The 17,549-nt window shown below is 42.4% G+C and overlaps 1 protein-coding gene across 1 annotated transcript; it reads right to left on the reverse strand.

The window, feature by feature from the left end:
• Window positions 1-4,451: 4,451 nt before the first annotated feature.
• birc5b (baculoviral IAP repeat containing 5b) lies at window positions 4,452-6,892 on the reverse strand. The gene is made up of 4 exons (XM_086130390.1): window positions 6,510-6,892; window positions 5,755-5,864; window positions 4,665-4,782; window positions 4,452-4,583 (listed from the first exon to the last, which is right to left on the reverse strand). The coding sequence occupies exons 1-4, from the start codon at window positions 6,633-6,635 to the stop codon at window positions 4,494-4,496; spliced, it is 444 nt and encodes a 147-aa protein (XP_085986516.1). The 5' UTR covers window positions 6,636-6,892; the 3' UTR covers window positions 4,452-4,493.
• Between the last annotated feature and the right edge of the window lie 10,657 nt (window positions 6,893-17,549).

The following is a 17,549-nucleotide window of genomic DNA, read 5'->3' on the forward strand; positions in this document are numbered from 1 at the left end:
TGTCAATTTTTTTCTGATTTCACGTTTCTGGAATCCAATTTTGTCCAGAACCTTCCGAAAACCCAGATATTTTGAATGCAGTTAAAATGAGCACAGGAATGAGCCCGATCACAAATAGCAAATTTCTGCAAAAAATTGACACTATCCTAAAAGTGAGTCTAATTGTCCATACTAAAAGTACCAACCATAAATGTACCACCAACTATGATCGGTAACCATTTAAAAGATCTTCACAAGTTGCCATACCCTTCCAAATATAGTCACCATCTTACAGCTATGGATGCACATATCCAATACACTGTAGATTACCTGCATGTAGACATGAAGACTTTTGATGAATTACTCTAAGGTTGGAGTCTAGTGTCAAACAATGACCATTTGCCAGCACAGCAAAATACAGGCGTTACATCAATGCTCCTGGGATAGCCTGTGAAGGGCAGTGGGCACTGCTTGACAGGATGAGGTTGTGTAGAATGACACATGCTCGGGTGTTCGCAGACCTTCTACCACTCAATTTCCTCAGTGACTCAATGTAACTTTAGCCATGTTGTACTGGTCTGCTGTTGCATATTCCACTGGTTTCTATGCTGTGTTTCGTCCTAGTTTGGCAAAAATGTCATAAGCCAAAGTGGGCACACATACAGCATCTACTGTAGCATGTCCTCTTCTGCTGGCTGTCAACCACAAATCTAACACAGCTGCTGATATATGTTTGATGAGATGAGCAACCGCATACATGTGGCTGAGCGGACAAGTTTGATGGGGTTTTTTTTTGGGGGGGGGGCGTGTTTGCAGTTCACAGCAACTTTTGTCTCGAGATGCAACAATAAGCATCAATCAGTCATTTGACATCAGTCATCTGAAATCATCTGACTGAAGATCCTGTAAATGATGACAGGATCTTCCGTCAGATGCCAAAAGGTCAAATTCACCTGTTAAGATGTCATTCATACAGCAGAATAATGCATGCTTTGTGTTCAATTAAACAGGCTCGGATTACACAGAGGAAGTACATTTGTGAGTAACTTGAGATGAAATCATTTCAGTCATGCTTTCGAGAGTTTTCTTGGTGTGCTCGGAGGCTTGTGCAAAATAGGTGCCTTTGCTCAACATGGGAAATGCTGCTGTAGACAATATTTTGCCACATGCCAGAAAATTGTAAATGTTTTTCCTCACAAAGAGTTCCACCCCCCCGCCCCCACCCCAAAATGCAAGCCTAAAACAGGCAGGCATCTGAGGATCAGTGATTACCCAAACGACTAAACACGTTTGCAGAATTCCCATGGCCAGATAAGCCCGTCATTCAACATCTGTGCTGCCCCAACTAACGCCATGGGCATCCTCATGAAAAAAATTGATTTTCACAGGCAGATTAGTGTCACATTCACAATGATTGTAAACACATTGCATGATCCATGCGTGTGAATTCCACAATCTTGAGTTGCCTCCATGTCCAGACGACAGCCTTGTGCTCGTTTCACATGACAATGTCAGTGTTAGCGATTTTCATTGGCCAAAGAACGGTGGGAGCATTGTTTCAGGATCCCAAGCAAACCATGACCAATGGAAATGCTACATTTAAAGTGGAAGTCCGGTCAAACATTTTCTTTGGTCTCTGCGCCCCCACTAGTCTAAACATGGTACTCTGATTGATAGCGCTATTATGGAATATTAAGCATTAAAAGGCACCCATTTTTATCCATCTGAGTTGGCGGCCATTTTGACGCTTGCCGTCAACAAAAAAATAAATAAAATAAAATGAGATCACAGGGCTCACGTTACGACCAATCACAACTCATCTGTATTCTGGGCTTGTTTCTATGATGTTCGCAAGCTGAGCCCGCCTGGCATTGTGAGGTCATTTTCAGCGGGTGTCAGCAGAGGGAAAATTATAGGCACACCCCGAAATGAATGCAAACGGGTTGATTTTCCGGCTTAGTTCATATTCCATAAATCCATCCATCCATTTTCCGAACCGCTTGATCCTCACTAGGGTCGCGGGGGGTGCTGGAGCCTATCCCAGCCGTCTTCGGGCAGTAGGCGGGGACACCCTGAATCAGTTGCCAGCCAACCGCAGGGCACACAGAGACGAACAACCATTCACGCTCACACTCACACCTAGGGACAATTTAGAGCGTCCAATCAGCCTGCCATGCATGTTTTTTTTTGGAATGTGGGAGGAAACCGGAGCACCCGGAGAAAACCCACGCAGGCCCGGGGAGAACATGCAAACTCCACACAGGGAGGCCGGAGCTGGAATTGAACCCGGTACCTCTGCACTGTGAAGTCGACGTGCTAACCACTGGACTACCGGGCCGCCCATATTCCATAAATGCAACATTTAATCAGAATACCATGCTTAATGTGGGTACGGAGCATTATCGTTAGACTCTACAAGTCTACACTGATCTAATTGCCTGAATCGGGATCAGCAGATATTTGGCATTATGTGCAAAAATCAGTGATCGACTAATGTAACTTGATCGATCGATATTCAGATCCGCAAAATAAGTATTTACAGCAAACAGCCTCATTCACTCCGGGGAAGTACTGTGCTGTGCTGCCATAGAGTAGCCTATTGTAGCCTTTTTTTTTTTTTTTGTCTTGTCCTGTCCGGTGATCAGAACGCCTTTGCAATGGAAAGCAGAAATTCCTCCTCCATGCCCTCACCCATCCAGTCACATAATAGTTTTGCTAAAGTTTTGATTGATGTGGTTAAAAAAAATTCACAAAACCATTTTATGGCAAAAAAAAACCCCTTTGTCTCACAGTTGAGACATCCCCAATTTACAGCAGCAAAATTATGAAAAGTAGAAGGTGTGTGTATATATATATATATATATATATATATATATATATGAACAAAAAGTATATAAATACATATAAAATATAAATAGAAGCATATTTAAAATTGGTGAGTGGGGGTGAGTCCAGGTTTTCAGGTCTGTCTATTCAATAGCCTGACAGCAGTCGGCAGGAATGAGCGGCGGTACCTCTCCTCCTTGCAGCGTGAGTGTATCAGTCTCTAGCTGAAGGAGCTGCCCCTGGGGGTGGGAGGGTCTGTCCATCATAGCTTTTAGCTTGGCGAGTATCCTCTTGTTGCCCAACACCTTCAGAGTGTCTGGGGAGCAGCCTAGGACAGTGCTGGCCCTCCTGACCAGTCTCTCTCTGTCCCGGGCTGAGATTGCCTGATCAGCAGACTATGCCATAATGACTGGCTGAGGCCACCACACAGGTCTTATGGAGTGACCTCTGAATTCCAAAAGACCTCCGTCTATTCCCATGCCTGATCAGAGCATCCGTTTTGTTCGACCAGTCTAGTTTATTGTTGTTGAGAACACCCTATACTAATATTCACACACACACACACACACACACGCTATCGTGTATTGGATTGGATACAACTTTGTCAAATGTGCTGTATGTGTAACATACAGGCGTGATTACGGCGACATTGCCCATTTGCGGTCTTGAAGTATTTAAATTTACACATTTTAAACTTTTTGATGGTGGCGCGGACACCCGCAGCGGCTCCTCGTTTTATGTTGTCTTGAGAGGGAAGAAATTTCATCTGTGCTGTATACATAGAGCACAGATGAAATCACTGATCGGCCCCAAAATCCTGATTCTGTAACACCTACTGGTAAAGACATTTTTGACTTTACTTCCTCCGCAAGTGTTGTCAACTAAACTTTCTGCGCACCCCTCCAAAAAAGTTCATTTTGAATTTGCCCATGAGCAAGCGGCTAAAAGGGAATTAAGCCTCTGATCTGGGCCGAGTGGCCACGGTGTTACATTAGACATTCATCCAGAAGAGTGAAGGCCAGAGAAGAGATATAGTGTCACTTTAATCCCATTTGGCCAACCCCGACGCCGTGAGCATCACTCAGGCTCGATCAGAAGACAACAACTTTAAAACTTTGAAAAACTCCACCAATCCAACATGCTATATCTAGAGCTGGATCATGGCAATGAAGATCAGCAACTGCTGTCTCAACTAATATTAACATGAGCACACTTGTCATTTGCAATCTTAGCCTCATCATGAGTGCTCCCGGTAGTTTTCGGAGAGTGCTGTGACGGGTCCGCTCAGTCCGCTCATTTGTAACAGATGTTACTGAGGCAACAGTTGGTCTTGGAAGGGAGGGGCTTCACGCCATCTGTCCAGGGTCAAGCTTTGAAAAGGGATGTTAATGATGGCTACATGTTCACGAATATGCTAAGTATGCGTTTGAAAGGAGGTAATATAGACTACATTGTCATCTGACTCAATGTATGCTTTCATTTAGGATTACTTTTGTCAACTATTTGTTGAGTTAGGGAGCTCCAATAGTTTGTTACACATGTAAATTTGAAGCGCAAAAGCATGCTTTTGTGGTCACTACAAATACCTCAACCATAAAACATTTATTGATATGTGAAACATTATACATCATTCATGACATGCAGTTGTAACATTTCAAAAATAAATACAAATCACAATCTGACCATGGTCATACGGAATCCAATTGCGATCGAAAGCCTTTAAGGGCCTCGTCCACCGCATCCCGCATATGTGCCATCTTCTTGTGGCAAACTTTTCTCTATAAGGGGAGAAAAGTAAAAGTCATGAAACGCTGCGCGGTCTTAAGATGAGTCAGACATCAATTGTCACAATCACTCACAACAAAGAGCTTGACCCTCTCACTCTCCAGGTGGAACATCTCAGCCAATGTCAGCTCAGGGAAGTCTCTCTTCAGGTGGAGGAATGCACACTTAGGTGAACGTTTTATGTGCTCGAACCTGGGAGTTAAATATTTCACATCTGAAGAGACCTTGTCGCAAAGCATTACACAGGTAATTCAAAATTGCAAAACAATGAACAGCCCCAACATTATGACCACTTGCGTCATCATAACCATGAGTGCGACATAAAATATGTCCACGAAAAGAAAGTTGTACAAACAAAAGGAGTTCTAAAAAGTTTCTCATCAAGGGCTAACCAATTAAGGGTTACAAAAATAAAATTGTAGCATTACATTTATGTTAGTTGGCATATACTGAGGAGGTTTGACAATGGTGAGTCATCAGTCAAAAAGGTCTCTTCACAATTTTTTTGTCATTGTGTTACATGAAATTCTACATCTCAAAACTACTAGGGGTGTCGGCACTCAATGAATGCACATATACCTGTATGGGTAAGTAAACATCTATCGAAAATCAATAATAATCCAGAAATCCACTGAAAAATGCTGTCCAAAACTCATGTCAGGCAATATTGGGATAAGTCACCACAGAGCATCCATAAAGCATGTGACGTGGAGTTAACTGTTGTGATTTCAGAGTGCTGCGCCCACTACAATGTGCAACAAATGATTGGTACCTTGTGAATCATGCCTTCAGTCTCAGATGTGGAGGTATCTTTGATATCCAATTAAAAGGCACAACAAGGGGCCCAGAGATGGTCAAAAAAGGTTTTAACAGATATTCAGCATGTCCTACTATCATGTCGTAAGGACTTCCTACAAATGAAATAAAACTGCAAACTTAACATAAATATCTTCAGCAGTGTGAGTGAACAGTGACCATATCAATTCCGTAACTCTTGTATCTGCTATGATCAGTTTCACAGAAGTTAACGATTGTTTAAGTCGGTTGCTTGATAAAATTTGAAGAGAGAATGCTGCTGATCTTAATGTTTACCACGAAAGTAATCAGAATGCAGCTGGTCAGTGTACATCTCGAGCCAATCATAGAATTGGATGTTGGACACACCAGGGGTCATCGTCAGGCTCCCAGCCCTCCAGCTCAATCAGACAGAAGAAGCAGCAAACCACATCAGGCTCATTGTCACCGGGACAGTGCACAAAGCCAGCTTTGGCCATCTGCGCACAAAAATACATTCGTATTTACAGTGAAGCAACAACATCAACGGAGCTGATGTTTGATATGCAACGCACGCAAATATCCACTAGGTGTCGCCGTTTATTAAGAGTGTGAGAAGCGGCAGGTATTTCAAGTTGCACAATTTAATAGGCCCGTATGCTTTTCCACGGTGATGTTTCAGCTCCCACTCAGCAGTCCAACATAAAATTGCAAAGTAAAGTAGGTTTATTCCATAATCTGTGAATTAAAGTAACATTATAAGAATAAGATCCGAGTGCCATGAAGAGCGTCATTGAATAAGAATCCAAAGAGGGGTCACCAGCTCATCAATCAGGAGATGTGGACCGGCACGCGACCTTCCACACTCGACTCCTTCTTCTAGAATGAAACCAAATCTGGCATCTGCGTGGCTGCACGTCACACGCCGTTCTACCCATGTATAAAGTATATTTTCTGCAGTACATTGATTAATTCCATAATATACAAACAAATATTAAACTGCAGTGTCAATCAGACATACAATCCCTCTTTAACACCACTATACACTATTTGCATCGCATTAATAAACTCCTTGAGACGAAATTTCGAGTACGTATAATTTCTCTTCAAGTGACAAGACAGTGGAGAGCAATTAGCTATCTTACCTTTTCAGGTGTGCAGTTGCAATCTTCTCGAAAGGGCCAGTCGGCAAAGGTTTGCTCCCGTAAATCACCGCTGTACATGACGTCATACGAGTTAAACCGACTCGTTAAAACTTCTATGCTGGCCATTTCTCCACCAGAAGAGTTGATTTCGTCCACGTCCAACTGGCACACATGTAAACTCCCCCAGATGATTTTTGGGACCCTTCACAGGATTTTTCAATAAACACTGATTGAGTGGGCGGGGTCGGGATGAGTTTCAGGCAACTCATGTCAGGGAATGCAACCGAACATCTTGAACTTTGAATGAAAATACTCAACTCAACTCAGGAACAGATTGTCTTTTGCTGATCAGCAAAGGGGGGAAGTTCCTTGAAGGCAGCACAAGTCGTGTTACCTCTTAGATCGAAAACCCCACCTTCCCACCCCCGCTGAGCACTTTTTATTCACAGCATATGCAAAATACAAGTAACATACTGTATCAGAAAAACATTTCTCCTTATATGCATGTCGCGCTTCCCAGCCCAGCCCACCGATATGCCCCTCAGTGGACATGTGGAGGCCAAAACATCTTCCGGGGCAAACAATAGATACCTTGTTAATTCAATGGGTGGATTTCGCATGAATTGAGACACTGTAACAAACTGAAGGACATCTTATCGTGCTCCCTTCCTGTCTATATTATCGGTGAATGAGGCCTTGGCTTCATTCAGCTCAAGTTGGCCTTTTCTTTTGTGTGCCCCATTGTGTACAAGTTGTGAGAACATAGCGTTCGAGGTCAATCAAGCATATAGTGAAACGAAACTTTGAAATAATAAAAATGATATTTTTTAATTATGAATAAATTTGGCTTTCTCCATCAACTTGTTTCATCACAAGGGTCGCGGATGACTTTTGCATATCCACATATATTTGTGACCCACACGTTTGACATTTTACATTCAACGTGTTCTTGGGTATATGGGTGTGACAACCATAGGGCATGTTGATTGGAAATTAAAGTTACTGAATAAATCGTGTTCAGTATTCGGCATCATTGTACAAGCGTGACAACGAATGAGTCATGAATGCATTGAATTTTGTTGATATTTGTCCTGAAAGTGTTCAGATGACTAAATGTAAAATGTACAGTCTACACACAATGAATGAGAAGGTGCTCCTCATTGACAGCTGTAGTGTGCTGTACAGTTTGATGGCCTGTTTTTTTGGGGTTGATTTTGTTTTTTGCTTGTTGCGGGGAACAAGAAAAGTGGTGGCCCAAGGTGCTGGGGAGACTGGGGCTTGTTGTCACACATGTAAGTTTTTATATTGCGATTATCCTCGCCACCAGAGAGCTCAACTTACAAGTGAAATTTAAAAAAAAAGTGTATTTCTTTTTATGGTCAGGAGTCATTTCCCGTCTGAAAAGACAATAATACATGAGATCCAATGAACCATTTTTCATGACCCAAAGTTGAAAAAAAAAAAGTGTACAGAATACATTCTGAAACAAGCTTCTTCCACATAAAAATCCTAGCAGTGATACAGGTGGACTTGTATGAGGAGATTGAGGCATCTTTTCAGACATCAGTCATTGTTCTGTTTGAAACGAAATTTCAACTAGAGTTAGTATTAGTGTTTTGGGGCAACATGTCTCAGTCATGTTGGACTTAGTTGTCACATGACATGCAATGAATGGGCCAATGAAAAAGAGCAACCGTTTATGGGCACCAGTTGCTCTTTCGGATGCTGATTCTGACTAGTGATGAGGTTCGTTTGTCAGATTTTCTTTTGAGCGGTGTTGGAACTATCTCCATCCGCATTTCAAGACATATTTAAGTTTCAAGCTAAGCTGATGTTTACTGTTTTGAAACTCACTTTCATCTTGAATTGTTAGATAAAGGAAGGTAAAATAGGCATTTGAGGCTAGGAGCCACGGCCACTGTGCCACTAGGTCCGCTTCATATTGTCACTCAGTATTGTGACATGCCTTCAAAATTTGGTTAGTTTATTTGGTTATGTTTCACATTTACCGTTTAAGCATTGTCAGATCCCATCTTTGAATCTTACTTATGTTCTCCTCAGTACTTCAGAATACATCCAGTAGTGCCATTTAAACAAATGCACCTCTTAATGAGAGTGTTCACGAAGCAGCCATGAGGTCGCTGGAAGCTGAAGAAATGCGCTTCACAGCCAGTCGTCCACCTTCCATATTCCTCCTCATGACTTCAGTGACATTTGACGCTTTCTCTCCTCCTGGGCAGTGGCCCCCCACTGCTGCAGACTCCCTCAACCCGCTTACTTCTTCTTCATCTACCACTTGCCATCGTCTGCCCTGCTGTAGGTTTTTTCACACAGTGCTGTAAAAAAAGTAAGGGAGGGCAGATGATAGCGCCGACGTTTGTGGCCTCTGTCTGCCCACCACCACCTCCATGTCCTGTACATTACCCCCGTAGGGGTGAGCGTTTACTCCCCTTGCGTCGGCCTTCAAATATTTTCAAAAGAATGATAACGAGGTCTCTGTGGTGCGTGTGTTGACTAGTTTCATGCAAGAAACAGTTCCCCGGAGAAGTTAGATACGTCTCAGTGTGACTATAGTGCGGGAGATTTGACTGACTCAGGAAGTGCAGCAGAGGGGCAATCAATGTGGGCTGCAGGTAGGAAAGGAATCTTTTTCCTTGCTAGTGTACACATCTGCTTGATGCAGCATTCGGCCATGCGTTGTAACTCTTTTTTAAACTGATGCAGCATTCGGTCATGCATTGTAACTTTTTCTTTTTGTTGTTGTTTTTTTTGCTTGAATGTAGTGCAGAAGATGTATATTAGCTTCAGAAAATCAATGCAAAAAAGCAAGTGTGCTGATATTTTCTGCGCCAGTAAATACACACTTCCTTGCATGACTTGTCAAGCTATGTATGCTCTTTATTCTGGATTGTGACATCAGGACACCAATTTGTGTTTCCAGAATCATGTTGTTAAGACAAAGGTAAGGAAAATGCTGCAGTGGGTAGGCTATAGGGGGGGTCTTCATGAAGCCAAAGCACTTGTATGACGTAAGAATAAAATGTCACCAGCAAACAAAAAGTATGATTACAGCGATAAAGAAGACCTTGTCTAAATTTACTCACAAGTACCTCAGTGTGGGCCCGTTTGGATGAACACAAAGCTACTATTCTGTTGGACGAATGATGAAAGGAGGAGACATGCTGCAGGTTATTCGTGTACCTTCTGCCATCTTATGAGGGAGTGCTTCATTGTTTGTTGTGCCCGTCACTCAAAGACGCCGGAATAGCTTGATGAGCAAAGATAGATTTGGAATTCATAAATGATCATATTTGGCCAAATTAAGCAAAAGCGGATCATTTCTTGTGGCACAGCACTTTGGGGAATTCCTAGTCACTGTATTCTGAATGGTGGAAAGCTAAAAATCCGTCGCCATGAAATATGTGCGTCCATGTGCAGACAGTAAGGACAGTGTGGGAGATGTTTACGGACTGAACTACACTATGTAAGATCCATGACGCCAGTGTGCTACATCGCCATGGTGAGGAATGCCTTGATTTTTAGATCCTGGTCTACTCATATGGGTGTGCCAATTGTTGCCCTGAGTTGAATAGACAAACTAGAATAGAATTTGGGGCAGGCCTGTGATCCGAATGCGCTTGCAGAATTGAAAGATGCCCTGTTCTCCAGTGTGGGCGTAAAAATGCCATGAAGGTGTCAGGGTGTGACAGTCAACTTCAACATTCTTCTTCTCTGGGCAGACTCACACCCACTAGAGTACACATCGCACACATCCATTTTGAAAACAATACATTCCGTACTGTGTGTCTTTGTGGCCGCACTTTGGTGAGGAAATAATCATCACACCACTAACTAAAAAAAATGTGTGCCCATGACCTTTGTTTCTTCGGTTTATTTTAACTGCCTTGAGATGCACTGAAATCAACTTTTTGTTAAATAACCTTGATTTTATTGCACATTTGTCCTTTTTGCTGAATTTAGAAAATGTCAATACCTGAATGGGAAAACTGTTGGATGGAAACATATAGAAAAATGCTTGACATCTTCTGAAGACCTGTTCAGCCATTTTGCATGTGAAGACTTCCACGATGAACAAATGCCCGAATGTTGTGGGGTGTGAGACAAATCAACAGAGATGCTTTCGAATCAATTTGGATCAACAAGCAATTGGTCATGTTGAAAAAAGCAGAATTGCACTTTATCATGGATTTGCCAAGCATTTGCTACTTGATCCAAGAAATGAACTCCTTTCACGGTGTATGCAAGCGACACAAAGATGTGAAAATTGGACAATTCTGATCTGAAGAATGTAAAATGGAAAAACTGTAATGGCAACAAAAACAGCACATGATGATTTAAATTGAAGTGCTGATTGACAGTAACCAAAATCATTTTGCGCATTTTTACACTGAGAAAAAAATGAATTTTGTCAATTTTATTTCTTAAATAAATCTATCTAGAACCAGATGATTTTTTTTTTGTCTCACCACTTGCTGAAATAAAATTGAGCAAATTCAGCACACCAATTTTTTCCATGTACATCAACAGCTACATTGTACTGTCAATGGTGCTTTTCGTCATTCCATGTTTTTGTTGGTGTCACTTCATACACTTTTAGTGGCAACAGAAATAAAAAATGAACCCGAAATGGAAGAAAACATGACGGTCTCATAATTTTTTCCATGGCTGTTTATTGGTGACGGCCGTCGTTACCCCTGGGAACAAACTGCACCTGAGAAGATTTCCTGTGCATATAATCAGTGGTCTAAATGCAGCGTGGTGATTGTCTGTCATGAACGCAAGCTGATGGACTCAATTATCAGATGTGCATTCAGCCTTGGCCCAATTCAAAAAGTGAACAAGGACTGGGCCCGTTTGTCCTGGGCCGACTGATGTGTTGTAATCTTTAAATACCCTGTAAAATGAATTTAGCAAACAATAGTTTGACTTTCACGATTTTGAAACCTCACTCACATGCTATTGTTTAAATTTGGACGTTATTGCAAAGTCTGAAGGAAGCTTCTATGACAAGATCCTTATTTGACAGATAAATAACTCGAGCTCAATCCTTGCATCTCTTATAGTGCAGTATTACGGTTTGCCAACTGTCTTGCCTCACGCTACTTCTTTTGTTTGAGCTATTTTCCTCCTAAAAACAGAGACACTACCTGACTTAAGCAGGAAAACAACCGTGGATGGCCCCCTTCAGGTGAAGAGGTCCCCCACACACACGCACACACACATCGCCACACTTGCACATGATGAGGGGAAGTGCAAGTTTGCCTGGCCTCCTCTCACCTTTGACCTTCATAGGCAGGCTCTAAATTCCCCACCAGAGCGCCAGGAGACACCCAAAGCCATGTTGCGCACACCGCATCAACATCAAACCACACATGAAGAGTAGTAAAGACAAACTCGCCTCCAGCTATCTGCTGCAGGTTCTTGACTGTACGCTCTATGAGTGGCGCACAAGTTGCCTCTTGACATCGCATTGGACATGTACAAACTTCCATAGGTTGCATATTAGCCTACATGGAGATTTAGTGAGTGTGGAAGATACTGGTGATCAATCGGATAATTTGATGTTCACACTCTTTAGATTTATGTATTCACAGCTTGCTGTATATTCCACAGGCTGAACATTTCAAGCCTGTTCAAGTTCCCACTGTTGTTGGCGACAAATTTCCCCAGATTTGTTGCATTCTGTCTGTCAGGAAACTAATATCACTCTTAAACTTTCAATCTTAAGCATCACATTAGATCATTTCTTCCATTCAGGAAACTTTCACAAAGGTCAAAGTGACAGCAACTGATGGGTTTCCCGTATGCATTTCAATGACTGAAATGTTGCCATCGTTCTACCGTTAGAGGGCAGCAAATCGTAGTTCAGAAATCAATCGCCACCCATGGAAATGGAGTCCATGAACCGTTTTGCGAATGTGTCTGTATTTATGTTTGGTTAAAAAAATAATAATAATAATCACACGATTACACTGAAATGATCACTACAGGGTTAAAACAATTGCATTACATCAATTTGAAGTTATGGAGTTATTTAATGGTCAAGACTTGGTATTGCAATCAAAGTTAATTGTAAAGAGGTCATTTAGAAGGGGTGGGGGGGTGTAATTGTCCTTGAAGGCTGAGATGAGTGTTGATACATGGTCAGTTCAAAACCTCAACTAAATTTTATTAATAGAGCACAAAAAAATGACAAATGCAGTACATAAGATTAAAGGTGAAACGTAAAACACAATCAATCAATCAATAAAATACAAATTCAAATTAAATTTTACACAAATAGCTTCCATTCCTCTCTTTACACCGTTTACATGTGTTGAGTTGTTTGCCAATAAGAGAGGACGTCTCCGTGGAGGGTGATGGGATGCTGAAATTGTAATCCCAAGACATGGGCATGGTTGCCATTTTAGGTTGCCAATCACTCAGCCCCCCTAACTTGAATAGATAGATTTTTCTCGCTGCTTTTTCACGTTATTTTCTGTCTCTGCAGCAAAAATGCCACTGTGTATGGCAAACAGTTTTACCAGTAAGTCTGGGAGAATCACATCTCAAATGTATCAAATGTTCTCTTTGAAGATACGTACGTATGTGAGTGCAACTTAAATATTCACTGCGTCATGCTATCAGAATCATCAAAATTAAATGAAAGCAAAACCCATCAGGAAAAAAAAATAGCTGCTCAATGTGAACCTAACCTCTGAAGGTCATAATTCATGATATTGAGGTAATATACTCTGAATAGTCAATGCAAACAATGACGTTGGTTCTTGGAGAGGCTCTCATTATTCCATATAGGGATCCAAAAACACACGCTTATTAACTGTGTTTTCAGTGAAAAAAGTAACAGACCTTGTCGATAACATTGGCGATGTCAGACGGCTGCCCCCTGGCTTCAACTGCGATAGTTCTATTGACAGTTCATTCATTAATAATCCCGGGCATGATGCCACTCGCATTGGCTGCAGCGGCTGAAGTTTGAATGTAAACAAATAACTGGTGAGGGCCCACCCTTCCCATAGGTTGCAGCATCATAAACAAACAATAATGGTGCTATTATTCTCAACAACAGTTTAGTAGTGTAGTTTGAGATGGTGTAAGTTTGAACAAAGAACAAAACAGAGACTACCGCATTTCAGCACGGTCTAGTTTTTGTTGACAACGATTGATTTTTATCATCTGATGTAATCCTGCTTTTTATGCCTACAGAGAGTGAATTTCATCATGTACATCAGAGGTCACCAAACTACGGCCCGCGGGCCTCATCCGGCCCGCCTCCACATTTGGTCCGGCCCCCCTGAACAATACCAGAGAGTCTTTTGATTTATTTTTCATCTATGTATATTTGTATTTTATCATAAAATTTGGCTTTTGCAATAACATATTCCTTAGTTATGAACTATTTTCATGATTAACTATTAGCTAGTAACAATTTCATAAACACATATAACGTGACCTTCTGCGGTCTGTGCCGTTATCTGGCAACCCCAGAAAAAAAATCCTGAACCCGTCCCTCTCAAAGAGAACGTAATCATGGCGAAAAGGTGAGGTAAGAGAAAAAAAATTATTCAGAATACAGGGAATTTGACCCAAAATGGAGAAACAATTTTTTTTTTCAATGCAAAGAAAAGATTGTCTGTCTCATCTGTCGGTGGCGGTATTCAAAGAATACAATCTGCGGAGACACTATGAATCCCGTCACAACAACAAGTAAGATTTTTTGCATGGGCAAATGAGAGCAGACAAACTGTCAACGCGAAAAAGAGGAACGTTAGCTCAGCAAAATACATTTGTACGCCAAGCTCAGCTGAACCAGCCATCTGTTCGGGCTAGCTTTCGGTTTGCTCAACTGATAGCAAGCAGCGGTAAGGAGAGTTTGTCAAGAAATGCATGAATGCTGTCGCGGAGGTGGTGTGTCCCGAGAAGAAAGACGTCTTTAATACCGCGAGTGTATCAAAAAAAGTTATTTGATTTTGTGTGGGTTTCTGGGAAACAATACATTTTTACGTCTAGGTACTCTTGCAGTCACACTTTTGCTGTTACAAACTGACCCCGGCCCCCCCATCAGAGAAGCGAAAAGTTATGTAGCCCTCACAGGAAAAAGTTTGGGGACCACTGATGTACATCTTTGGACATGATTGTTGAGATGATGAATTACATTTGTTAGCTTTGTGGAAAATGGGATTGTAGTTTGTAAAATGGATGTAACTGCAGGCAATTGTGGTCCCAGTGATTTAGAAAGAGCAGAGCACAGCATGTAAAAATGATTCAATTCCATTTGTCTGACATCCTTTAAAAAGTCGTTTGTCATCATCATGATCCCTGAAGACAGCGCAGGTCGGACAACGCCAATTTATTATTCATAGAAAATATTCTCTGTGTGGTTCCTTGATGTGTCTCCCTGGAGGTGGCAGGCGACAGAGGTCAACATATCATAGCCAGAAGAACAGATTTTCAATTATTTGCAAATAAGCAAGCCTAATTGCCCAATTCCCTCACTACGTCCTCCTGTGCTCACATGCTACGCGTTCTACCTGTCCAATGATGCCATCTGTCCTCTCCCCAAAGGCCTGCAGCCCACCACCGCTTTTCACTGCTCTTGTTCGTCTGTGACACCCGATCTCCATTCTCCTATTTCACCATCTCATCATGACGTCCATTAAAGGGGCACTGGACCCCGGGCCTCGTTGGCCCGACACCACATTAGCACTCGGACCATTGAACGCAGACAAGGAGCATGTCTGAATTATTGATAGCAACACGACTAATGAGGAAATCCAATCGCAAGTTTTTGTGCTGACACTCAAGCTCGCAAAGCGACCTCTGCACATGACCGTATCCGTCACTTCCAATGCTCTTGCTTCCGATCTTCAAATGGGATTTTTTTTTTTCACGAGGTCGTTTGTTTGGACATGTGCAGTTGCTTTCAACATTCTGCATGACTTCTGACTCAGTCAACTGTCAAGTCAACACAACCAATTATGACAATCGAGAAAGTAATATTGATTGAGAAATCTTTGGATGATTGTGTTGATATTACATTGAAGCCCCACATCCCTGCGGTTCGGCATTTGCAAACTTGTGGATCTTTTTTGTTCACAAACTACAGCACAAACCTCAGTCAAGTTCTCTGCGGTATGCCTGCAATATTGTAAGCAGTGCAATCTGGACATTGATTGTAATGTAAAGGGAAGAAAATAAGTACCGGTACTCTCAAAGTGAGTCCGCATTTGACCACATTTGAATCGTAACGTTTACCAGGCTACTATGTTGGATTTAGTCATGTTTTACATCACTAGTTACTCAAAATAGCAGCCATTATTGAATAACGTGTTATTTCCCAACGTGTTACCGGTGTCACTGAATTTTATGGAGTGTGATTTCACTTTTAAAAAACATGGCACAAATCTTTGTTGTTCGTTTTTCAGGAGGCTAGCATAGATTAATGGATTTCCCATGTATCTCAATGGTGAACGACGATTTGCAATGCAAGTGCAGGCATGGTCAAGGAAAAAAAATCGTAGCTCCTGGCAACACTGTGATGATATTCCAGTTCATGACACTTTGTTTTCAAATTGTTCAAATCTTTGTTCAACTCTTTCCATTGCTAGTTTGACTTTTCTGTTCTGATTGGCTGGGAGAAATCACATATCTTGTGATGTGCCAACCTATAAAGTGCTACAAAGGACACGCTCGTTGTTGTGTTTGACCAATGTCGTCCATTCAGTATCTTGTGAAGCCTTTTTTGAATGCTCAGCTACACATAGCACAGAGGTCAGATCTGAATGCATGTGTTCCTGTTCACTTGTGGATTCTCTGAGTGTGTTCATTGTCATTGTTTGCATACAACGGTGCTAGTGGAGTTGTTGTGAAGCTTTGTTAGCATTCACTCCAGCAGCCAGCGACTCATCGCCTCCATCCGCAAGCAGGAGGAGGCCCGAGGCTAATCGAAAAGCCGGCGAGGAAGCACGCGTGACTAGAGGAGGCGCTGCGAACATCAGGCAGCGTTTTCGATAGCCTCGGGCTCACGTGTTTGTGTCTTTGCGTCTTAAAGCATGCACGCCCAGGGGGATTAATATTTTGACAGCTTTGTTAAGCGTTCGCTTAAGCGTTGAGCTTTGCAGTTCACATTGCGCCAATGTGCCTTTCAAAAGCTCTAGCCTGCGAATCGCCTTTGTTGTGAAAGTGAAGACAGAGCATTGCCCTGTTGTCCGAGCGAATGACACTGCTGCGCGGCTCCTCTTCCATTAGTTGCACAGCGTTTCATTTTCTGCTGCCTTTCTGTCGTGACTTTTGTCTGCGCTTTGCATCGTCTCTCTCTTTCACCCCACATCTCTTCATCCCTCTGTCGCCTTGTATTTCGTCTCATCCCTTCCCCCGCCCTCTTACTGCTTTCTCTGCTCTGTCTGTGGTGTTTCCTTCTATTTCAACGTTCCTTTTTGTGTGGCCAGCCCCCCCTTCTTGCCTGGATAGGTAACCTTGCCTGAGTAGGTTAAGAGAAACGGTAGAGGCGAAGATTTAAATAGAGAAAAGGTTAATCCTGTGGCAAGTCCACAGACACACCAAGTTAAAGGACACTGAGAGGAGAGTGTCTGCTGTGGACAACAATTGCAGAAAACAGATGTGACAACCCATGAGCCTGCAGGAGGGTGATGTGTGTGTGTGTGTGTGTGTGGAAGGGGGAGATTGTGGCAAATGAATGTGAGAAACTGTGGTGGGAGGAGACATCGTTCTCAGTCGATCTCCTTTTCTACTTCATGACTTCCACTTTGCATGATGACAAGTGTGTGCTGCGTCTCCCATTGGTGGTGGCTGCCACCAATCAGAGCGCAGGCATGTAAGGTGCCTCCAGCTTATACACAACCCCAAAAAGAGAGGCAGAGCTGAAGAAGACAGTGTCTGTTTCACACACTGTGTGTGCGTGCGTGTGCGTGCGTGCGTGCGTGCGTGCGCGTGTGCGTGTGCGTGTGCGTGTGCGTGCGTGTGTGTGTGTGTGTGTGTGTGTGTGTGTGTGTGTGTGCA

Source organism: Hippocampus guttulatus, chromosome 1 (assembly GCF_054856545.1).
Source record: "Hippocampus guttulatus isolate MCC_2025c chromosome 1, RoL_Hgut_1.0, whole genome shotgun sequence".
Taxonomy (NCBI): Eukaryota; Metazoa; Chordata; class Actinopteri; order Syngnathiformes; family Syngnathidae; genus Hippocampus; species Hippocampus guttulatus.